This window comes from Delphinus delphis, chromosome 16 (genome assembly GCF_949987515.2).
Source record: "Delphinus delphis chromosome 16, mDelDel1.2, whole genome shotgun sequence".
NCBI lineage: Eukaryota > Metazoa > Chordata > Mammalia > Artiodactyla > Delphinidae > Delphinus > Delphinus delphis.
Genome location: NC_082698.1, coordinates 55,975,025 through 55,985,903, shown reverse-complemented (window position 1 = coordinate 55,985,903; position 10,879 = coordinate 55,975,025). Strand labels below are relative to the sequence as shown.

The window sequence follows — 10,879 nt, the reverse complement described above, 5'->3', positions numbered from 1 at the left end:
AAAGAAAAATGCATTGATCAGCACCACGGTGAGGGCCCAGCGCTCTGGTTGTCTACAATGGCGTTCGTGATAAGATTAAGCAAAAACCTAAACCTTGGCCTGGGGAAAGGATGGAGGGAGCGGTGTGAGAAGAGGACATGCAGATAAGCCCTGCTTCTGCTGCTTGTGCACGTAATTAAGAAGCCGCTCCTCATCTGGAGCACAGGCTCTGTCCAACCTAAAGAGTAGCACCTCATTTTTAATTTGGGGAACCACCCGTCCCCAATCCGATGTAGTCTTGGGACCTTTAACCATGGTTCCCTGCCCAAACTAGGCCAACCAGAGCTTTTCAATCTTAAATGAAGGGACACCAAGTTAACGGTGGGAACTGACTGATCCTGATGGGGAAACGCTGTAAGGACTTTCACTGAATTGCGGCCTGCTGGATCCCAGGGCTGCCTTTCTAGCTAATCTCTGTCCTTTCCGAGATCTTCAGCTTTCCTCTGAATGTCATAAGATACTCTAACCTCCGAAAAAGAAAATTCCTTTTCTGCTGAAATCAGCAAGAATCAGTTTCTGTTGCCTATACCCAAAGAATCCTAACTGTAGCATTTGTTTACTTTAGCTTCTCATTGAATTCTCACAATAACCCAGTATGCAGGTTTTATCACCACTATTTTGTTTTTTTCCTCCTCCTTCCTTCCTTCCTGGAAGAGGACTCACAGAGCTTCTTAAGTAAGCCATTCCATAATGGCCCACTTCTCACAAATTACACCGGTTCTTCCTTGTGTCTCTCCCCAACACCCTCTCTCACTCCTCTGCATTTTGTCCATCCACTACTGCAGGGCTTGGTGGCCTTTGGCCATTTTTAAGTAAGCCAATCTTTCTTTGACCTGTTTCTTCCTATCCTAGGTGGTTCTCTGCTCTTACAGAGAAATCCAGGCACTGAACAGCACTTTCCTCTATTCAGATCAAATCAGATTTGCCTGTTTCCACTTGGTAATGATGCTTCTGAACAGAGGCACCAAGTGGAGAGAGTATGGAGGCAAAAGTCAGCTACACCCTTTGGGGATGAAGGTGGAACAGAGGGAGAATGAGTCCAGGCAAAGAAATGGTCCTTAATTTTCCCTTGTAGAGGGGAGGTATTCTAGCTTTGATGTGCAGAGTGAGTCCCACCTCTTTCCTGAACAGCCCTGCTAAATAATGCATCATGGCCCTGGAACATATGCTGCTGGGATTGACTCTCCCATAACAACGATCAAGTTGACACATCCTGGCCTCGTTCCCCAGCCACACCCAAGGGTGTTGCCCCAGCTGGCATATGGTGCTAGCCATCCACTTTGAGTCAACCCCAACACATTAAGCCTCCATCTCGGAGCCCCCACATATAAGTACTGGGAGGATTCTACCAGTTCCAGAGCTTGCTAAGGCATAAGATGCCACAGAAGGACTTTGTCAGATATGGAAAGGATCGGAACTCAGGGTGGCAGCAGCAGTTCCCCTACCTCCCAAATCTTTTCACACCCCTCTTTCACTGGGTCCATCGTTAGACCCATAGGTTTTTAGATGCACAAGTCACCCCACTGTTACCTCTGCCCCAACTACTCTAACGGGTAATTAACAATGTGAATCATCAACTTGCTTTTAGGAGCATTCCCTCTAGAATGCTTGTAGCCTTCATGATTCTTTTATACCTTCATTATTTTATTGAACAAAGTTCCTGCCAAAAGAGCATTTCACGGGGAAGATGCTCCTCTGTGATGCAGCTTCTGCTTATTATCTGTGCTGCCGAAGCGCGCACCACCCAGCTTCTGTTTATCGGCTACTGGCTCCTTGGATGGCTCTGATTGGTCCAAGTCTCAGATAAGCTCCAGGAGAGCAAGAATCACATTTTCTTGTTCATCCTTTGAACCACAGCACCTAGCAGAGCGCCTGGACCGTAACAGGGCTCAAATAATTGTTAGTTGAGCAAATACGTTGGGATAGGAGCTTTCCTAGATCTGTTCTATATACTAGCTGGCATTTGCCTTTGAGGTCAGTGGCTAAGGCCATAAAACCTCTCACAAGATGGGCACGCATCTATCTCTGAACGTGTGTCCTTACTGAGAAGGTATAGTGGGGGAGGTAAGATTGTTTTTACTGACAAGTGGTACCCACATTTGGAGCAGCCCCTGTGGTTCTGGGGGTGGGAGCAGGTCATTGTTTCCCAATACCAGTAACAGACGTGGAAGCACAGAATCAAGTTTCCATGGGTTTCACGTTGCATGAGCCTCTAAAGGTTGTTTTTTTTAATAAAAAGAGCCCCCGGACTTGGGCAGTTAGAAAGTTCCCTGGTTTATTTTCAGTGTACGATGGCAGCATCAGTGGGATGAACACCAGATCTACTGGGAACCACTGTGCACGACTCTGGAAAGACTTCTATGAGAATGGATGACACAGCCGGAAGACAGAAACCACGGGGCAACTTAGTCTTGCCTGGTTGTGTTTGTTCTTTACATTCAGAATCTACCCAGGAAGCATTCACCCAATCAAATGTGAGGTTAAGCAGAAAGAATCTTCAGGGATTATAATTAGAAAAGTCACATTCAGAGTTCTTTTTCTTTAATGAAGAAAGAATATTTGAGAATGCAAGTCTAAGTCTGAATATGACTTTGTTTTTTAAGGTACACAGTTCATCTCCCACCTACCTTTCTATTCTTGTTTTCAGAACAACAGCTGGAACATTTTGATAAGCGTGTGGAAGGGAAGAGAGACAGCAGAAAAGTGCGGAGGGGGTGGGGGGGGGAGGGAGACAGCCTTCATTCCATTAGTATTATCAGGAGATTGATTTAATATGCACCCAAGTCTCTCCAAATAGAGCTTCAAGTTTAAAAAGGACTGAAGATCCAAAGCAGAGGCAAAGAGAGAAGTGCTCACATCCACAGCCACCAAGACCCCTCTCACTGGAAAGAGATACCGGGTACTTTACATTACACAATACAGCACCTAACGACACTTGCTTCTGGTATCTGCCCCTTGGTACTGAATTCCAGAAGTAGTCGACGGGTCATTTTTCCAAAGTATTAGGGCAATCTCACTTTTTTTTCTTCCCCCCAAAGTTTAATGCTAATCAAACCAGAATGCCTAATCAGTCCAAGATGGCCTGTCAACTTGAATTATCTGTTTGTCTTCCTATTTACTCTGTCTGTCTGTCTACAGTTCTTCATATCTCTGTGAAGATCAGTTATTGGGGCCTGTGTTTCCTTCTGACTAGAATGGCTACCAGATGATCCTTCCTGGTGATATGTTGATGATTTGCTAATTTATGGCTTTTAAAATCTAGGAATCTGAAAACCTTGCTGAGAGTTCAGGCTGGGAATCACGTGGACCCCGCGAGGAGAGGGCTGAAGGGCTTACTTGTCAAGGGATCGAAGTTTGTATAAAATGCAAAGCTTCAGTGACATTTCAACCAGAGGGATGTCTGTGATGCAGAAATCATAAATGGCATCTTATAGGGACCATGCCTCCCAGGAGCAGCACAGGCCACGGAGGAGGGCGAGGGAGTGTGGCCCGAGCTACACGTGCGTGGGAAAGGAAAGGACATGGGGCTCAGCCCATGAATTAACCCCACGTCCTCTTCCCAAGCACTGGGGTCAGGCCTTCTCAGAAAGAGTAGAGAAAGAAGTGTTATTGTAGGGAGACCGTGACCTCTGGGAACCAAGTGGGGAGGTTTACACAAGCTCTGAGTTTGAACTCCCCGACCACTTTGGTGGCCAAATAATGTAACATATAGCTCAAGACAGATGTGGTGTACTTGGAGATTTTTATGGGTGTGTAGAAATACATTTATCCCCAGTGTCTGGCGTGTTGCAAGCACTCAATAAACACACGTGGACTAGATGAAGATGAAGCAAGACTCACGTCAGTTCTCTTTGGGGGCAGGAAATGGACTACGGGGGTAGATAAAAGAAGTCTTCGTAAAGAAATAATCCCTGTTCTGGTGCAGCAGACTGTTTAAGATTCCAATTCTTTTTTTAAACAGTGGTCTAGAACCAGGTGGGCAAAACCTGAGTGGTGGAGAAAATGGAATTTCCTGTTGATACAAGACAGCCAGGCAGGAGGGAAGAGAATGTGGTCTCGAAAAAGAACAAAGGATGCGGAGGGAGATGAAGGGCTTATTTCACATCAGAGGAAAGACACAAAATTAAATGACCTGCTAATCAGGAAGCAGGGAAGGGAAGCAGGATGTCCTCTCCTGGTAAGTCAGCGGATAACACTACTGCAGGCAAACTAGGCCTGAGAGAGAAATGATATTTTAAGACATAGTTTCTTGGAGGCAGAACTAAAGACCAATGGTTTCAGGAGGGGTTCCCGTAATACGAATTTTAAAACCTAGGGTGTTAGCTCCCCTTCGCCTAGGCGGCAACAGAAGCTGGGGTAGGTGGCTGTTGAACAGGTTGTAACAGCCCTTCCTCTGAGGTGTCACCTCTCTGGACCACTTTATCCCTGTAAATAATCCGATTTGCTCTATAACAGCATCTTAGGTCTTTTTCGTTTTGGCCACACGTATTAAAATCTGTACCTGGCATTTTCTTTAGTCCTACCCTTGCCATTGTCTGTCAGTGCCACTGCCATTGCCCCCCGGAGACGGTAACCTCCACGTGACGGGTGCCGCGTGTAACTTGCTCACCACTGAATCTCTGGCACCCAACACCACCCAGCAACCTGCCCGACACGTACTGGCTGAATGTCTGCAGCCACAACGAGCGAACCAGCGAAGGTGATAACAGGAGTGGGTAGTGCGGCAGGTAACTGTGCTCTGTTCTTTCTTGAAATTTTCTTCTAAATTATTGAATGCTTTTTAAAACATGAGCACTGACATTGAGGCACACGATAAAGCACTCTGGTTCATTTTTACACGGAAAAGCATGATAAAGGCTGCCCACCTCTACAGCTTTAAGGCTGCATCGTACAACCCTGAGGCCACACCTGAGGTCGAAGACAGACCGCCCAAACTCCCTCCTGAAGGACTCAGCCTCCTGAGGGTTAAAAGCTGAGGTTCCCACTCAAAGCTATGAAATAAAGCCAGGGAGTGTATGTATCTCGCCCAAGACTTTCCAGGAGGGACATCTGCTACCCTAGTTCTCACTGACCATTAGAAACCACCATCAAAGAAATGCCCTGAGCTGTGCAGACCGGCTGGGGAAGAGAAGGACCCAGATGGATACGTCTGCCTGGGCAGAGATGCTCTTCTCCAGATGGTAAGCAGGTTGGCTCTGCCCAGGAGGGAGCCCAAGCCTGACAGATCGCTACAATCCACCATGGCTGGTCCCCTAGGAAATGACCTCCCCAGGAAGGGGAGGAACTTGTTGAAATCCACAAATAAGGCACAAATTTCATTTTGGTCAATGATCTGTCTGTCCATCCTGGAGAGCCCCTCATTGTTAGACATGGTCAAGAGGTAAATACACTTCCAGTCTAACCAAATGAGAAAAATCAGGAAGAAGTGGTTTGGCCCGTCTCCACCTTTTTGTCCTTGACGCTGAGGCCAGGCTCCTTAGAGGCACTAGGTAAGCAGAAGGGGGAGACAGGCCCAAAGTGATGCTCGTGGTGCCTTTCTCTTCCTGGTCATTGTGTGTGCAATGTTCTGGCCCTACTGTGGGTAGAGGTGGAGGAAAGGATACAATGATAGGATCATGGAGTTTAGAGCAGAGAGGGGTCTCAAGAGATGATTTAGAGAAGCAGCATGGCCCAGTAGAGCAGACTGCCCCTGGGTTCAAATCCCAGATCAACCCTTTACTAGCTGTGCGATGTCAGGCAAGTCACCGCAAATGGAGATGAGAGTAATATCTTCCTCACATGGTCGCCACGAGGATGGGGAAGGATGCAAGCGTTCGTAGATATAATTTGTAGTAATTATTACTGTCATAGAAGGCAGTCCCAGGGCTTGGGGCATATAGATTCATGTTCTCATTTCCAGAAGTATGTGGCACTCCTCGGTCTATGTAAGGAGGAGGTCTAAGAAAAGCCACGTCATTTACATTGCACTGTTTCGCTCTAAAACAATCTTAGGTCGTTTTTGTCTTTGCCACACAGCTTTCAAGACAGCTTTCTTGAACTGGAGCTAGAGCCAGGTTAGTCTGTGACAACTATTCCCCGACCAGAAGAGGGGCGCAGACGCCTCATGCCGCTGGGGGATCTTCCTCCTAGTAAGTTACATTCAGCTTCCCATCCCCCTTTCTCTACTCCTTGCTCTCAACTGTCCATCTCTCTCTCTGTGTCCTCCTAGCATTTGGCTACCAGGAATCAGTAGCATAATCCAAACGCACCCATCCTCCCCTCTCCCAAACACCTGGCCTGGGACTCCCTCAGTTTCGGGACCCAGGAGCCCGTCATGGGAAGTACAATGTCTGGATGGCTCCCCAGCCCAGCTGCCTCTGACAAGGGGGTTAGGGCAGATGGATTCCTCTCTCTGGCCGATTATTTTCCATGGCCCTTGGCCACGTGACCTAGGACCATGATCTTGTCAGTTCTCATACACAAACCAGGAGTGCGCTGAGTCACAAGCAGAGAAGAAACCTCTGGGGGAAACAGCAGGGGCTGTGGGAAGAAGAAGAGCGAGCTGGAACCCCAAAGGCCATGGGAGCCTCACCCCTCCACTCCCCCACCTCTGAGCAGCTTGGAGCTTACAGGAAGGGAAGGAGGCGGAGGCAGTGGCCTCGAGAGGCAGGCTGGGCTGCAGGAGAGCTACTCTTCTGAGTAAGATCTGAGGTCTCAGCCCAAGAGACTCACTGTCCCCAAGACCTCCGACTCAGAGAGACTGCCTGCCTTGACACTGATTGGACCTTTGGTTATCAACACCCAAGTCCCTATCTCAGGAGCGCCCCCTACCTCATAATGGATAAACGAGAGAAGGACTCACACGCATCTCCCCACATCTACTGTTGGCTCTAGGTGTCTTGTGGGAGGTCAGGTGAGGAATGTTGATGAGAAAACATTGGCGTGAGCCTCTGTGGGCCCTGGATGTCGTGTCGCTGGTGAGGATGCTCTGGGGATGCTACGTGAAGTGTTTACATTATGTCAAACACACAGAACTGAAAATGAGGTGACAACGAAATCTTCATATTCTCCAATATCCTGAAATTGGGTGTAGCGTGAACAAAACCCCGAGGTTCTCTACCTAAATTTTTCTTTACTTTAAATAATCTTGGAATTTCCAAGTCGTGTGTCTCCTCAGCTTTGGGTTACACGTTACCTTGAGTTCTCTGACAAGTTAATGCATTGTTAGAGAGGTTATTTCTGAGCAAAATGTGCACTCGTAAACAAACCCCTTAACTATGTTTATGTTTTAATTACTTTCTGGGCCTCCAGATGAAATCTCAGGGAGAAAAGATACACGTACGTGTGTCCATGGGTATAGCACATATATTTATGCATACACGAAAACACGGGGCGAAGTGCGCTATTTTAAGAGTCTGAACTCTATCTTTCAAAAAAGTTTAGCTGCTTTCCTTTTGCAAATGCATTTAATTTTATCTGGAAACTTTTTGACATTAGAAATAGAACAACTGTAGTTTCTCATTACGTTTGCTGCCAGAATCCATGCTTGGTTGCTCAACTAAAGACCTTATATTGCTAATTACTACCACATGCCCGTATCCCAAGCGAAAGAAAACTTATTGATTCTGACAGCCCATTCTCTCAACACTGAATTCCAAATGAAAACTCAAATTTTGGCCAAACATAACATTTCATCAATCTTGTTCTACTGACTGGAAAAACAACATCAAACAAAGGGTGCTAATGGCCCTTTATTACCGTTCCTTTCCCAGGCTTATATTTTCTGATGAAAGATCTAAGTGACCAAAGGGCTTCTTTAAACTACTTAGTAATTAGCTTTTGAACCAGGAAACAATGCGTAAAGTAAAGTGAACAGTCCCGGTGCTGATGACAGAACGTACTTTCTGTCCGCGGGGTCGGAGGACCTCGGAGACCCAGAGTGAACATTAAAAGCAAAGTGTGCATTTTCATAAAGGGAGAAGAAGAAAGAGAGAGAGAGAGAAAAAGAGAGAGAGAGAACCAGGCTAAAACCGGTGATAAAAGATGCTGATGGAGCCAGAACAAAAGCTGCGGGAAGTCTGTGAGCACGCGGGGGGTTTGAGTGGAGCTGCCAAGGCCAAGGGACAACCGGAAGGGACCGGAGCGGGTGAGCGGCCGTGGGTCTCAGGGCCTCCTCTGGGTCACCCGTCAACAAAAGGCACCAGCCAGCAGGCCCACCCACACTGGACTGTGGCAGCTACTTTGGAGAAAAAACAAAATGTACGTGGAGTGAGAGTCAGGAAATATTTTCAACGTTGACGTCAAGGCAATTGATTTTATTGACTTCTTCAGGGGCAGTGAGTGAGAGGGGAAGGCTGGCGGAGACAGTGGGGTGGGGAGGCCATAAAGGCAACCTGAGCCCTCGGAATGCCTTCTGCTTTACGGAGACTTGTCCACGCCTTCGAGGCAAAACGAACCGAGAAGCTGTTTTCCTCTTGGCACAGAAAAAATGAACAATGGAAATCTCTGGACTTATTTGGCCTTTTGGATCCAACCAACGGCCCAGAAATCGGAACAGCTTGGTTCTCATCTCATCCAGGGCTGTTACAATAATAGGAGGAGGAGGGCCCCATCAGAGGGAAGGTGGGGAGACTTGCTGCCTCCACAGAAAAGACGCCCACTGGCCTCCTCTTGCCCACTGGCCTCCGTGCCTTTGAAAGGAAACGGGTGTCCTGTGGGTAGTTCCAGAAAATGAGTCCTTTTTTCCACCTCCTCATTTTCTGAATGGAGGACTGGATACCTGAGCTCGAGATGCAGTGAGATCACTGATGGGAGAGGAGGTTGTTGGCTCCTTCCAATGCGACCGATGGATGGAAATGCGATGCTACAGCTTTTATTTTTCTCTTAAAAAACAAAATAGGCTATTCAAGAGTTCATTTTAAAATGTATGAAATTTAAAAAACAAAAACAAAATCCTAGTTCTGTGATAGGAACTTCTGTGACTGGGAAGGAGAATGATAATTAAAATATCCTGCATCTTTTTCTAATTCTTTTCCCAATTAAGTTGTTACAGAATATTGAGCAGGGTTCCCTGTGCTATACGGTAGGTCCTTGTTGGTTATCCATTTTAAATACAGCAGTGTGTACATGTCAATCCCAAACGCCCTAACTATCTCTCCTCCCACCGCACCCTTCCCCTCTGTTAACCATAAGTTCCTTCTCTAAGTCTGTGAGTCTGTTTCTGTTTTGTAAATAAGTTGAAAAAGAATAGATACATGTATATGTATAACTGAATCACTTTGCTGTACACTGGAAACTAACACAATATTGCTTACCAACTGTACCCCAATATGAAATAAAATGTTAAAAAAAAAAATCCTGCATCTTGACCTGGGATGTAGTTCCTGGGTTTGTACAAATCCTTGAGCTGTACATGAAAGACGTGTGTATCTTACCGCAAGGAAGTTAAAATGAAAGCAAAAACTCAAAAGCAAACAAAGCTGAGTGCCCAAGAAAAAGCTTTAAAAAGAAAACAGTACAGGGACTTCCCTGGTGGCGCAGTGGTTAAGACTCCGCCTGCCAAGGGGACACGGGTTCGAGCCCTGGTCCGGGAAGATCTCACATGCCGCGGAGCAACTAAGCCTGTGCACCCCAACTACTGAGCCTGCGCTCTAGAGCCTGAGAGCCACAACTACTGAGCCCACACGCCACAACTACTGAAGCCCACCTGCCTAGAGCCCGTGCTCTCAAAACAAAGGAAGGCACCACAATGAGAAGCCCGCGCACCGCGATGAAGAGTAGCCCCCGCTCGCCACAACTAGAGAAAGCCCACGCGCAGCAACGAAGACCCAACGCAGCTAAAAATAAATAAATAAATAAATATATATATTTAAAAAAGAAAGAAAGAAAAATCAAAGAAAACAGTACAGAACAGTTGCTTCCGCCCTGCCTGCCTCCAACCTTCTCCTCTCCAGACGGGAGGACAGAGCAGTCAAGGCCCTGCCATCTACTTAGGAGTAAAACTTCCGGTTGACAACGGACCCACACATTGACACTGATATTGACAAAATGATGCGAGCACAAAATGAAACAGTCCACAATAAGGAAGCATTCACGAATGGGAAGCCAAACAAAAGATGCATCAGGAAGAGCGTGCCGTGCCCTGACGTACCATAAATCTAGTATTTCCTGCCAAGAAGGAATTTCAACTGAGTAATCATTCCCTTTGAGGACAAGCTCGGTGCCTCCTAGCTAGAGAACTGGTTCCCCGGTGGCCACAGTGCCAAGGTGACCTCGATCTTGCCCTCCTTAGGACTTGCCTGCGAGAGTAGGAGCCCATGTTATGGCTGCACAAAAACCCCATAGGATGGCATCAGTTTCATCTGAGGGACCGGAATGTAATCACTCACCTAATGAATATAAAGAATGAGTGAGCTGGGTTTACGTGTTAGGGATGAGAACAGAAAATATGGCCCCAGTTACACGTGGACCCCTTCCAGGATACATCTGTCGTGTCTCTTGGAAAGATGTGGGGGGGAAGAGAGTTGTGAATGGGAACAAGCCTCAGGAGTTGGTCCACGTGTGATAACTTCGCGGGGGTAATTCTGACATCACACCCCACACAGAATGTGGCCCTTCGGGGGGGTGGGGAGGGGCAGGATTCAGGTGTCTCCGCCACAGGGGCTCTGAAAGTCACTCAACCACATCTTTTTTAATGCAACTGACTTACTTTCTGCCTCCATGTTTGTTAAAAGTCCCGCCGAATTTATTCCGATTCAGGATGAGAGCAGCAATTTCGGGCACGTAGCGGGCAAACATTGCCTACATGCATGAAACAAAGAAACGAGAGCCAAAAAAAAAAAAAAAAAAAATGGCATGCAGA

General features: G+C 46.9%; 1 protein-coding gene across 17 annotated transcripts in view; it reads right to left on the bottom strand.

Annotated features, from left to right (window-relative positions):
- Positions 1 to 10,879, bottom strand: part of KCNMA1 (potassium calcium-activated channel subfamily M alpha 1) — a 739,336-nt gene that overhangs the window by 213,123 nt on the left and 515,334 nt on the right. The window contains exon 9 of one of the 17 annotated variants that reach the window (XM_060034738.1): positions 10,727 to 10,818. The exons of the other annotated variants lie outside the window; for them this stretch is intronic. Coding sequence (XP_059890721.1) covers positions 10,727 to 10,818 — 92 coding nt within the window. The remainder of the gene's footprint in view (positions 1 to 10,726; positions 10,819 to 10,879) is intronic. 17 annotated transcript variants of the gene reach the window in all.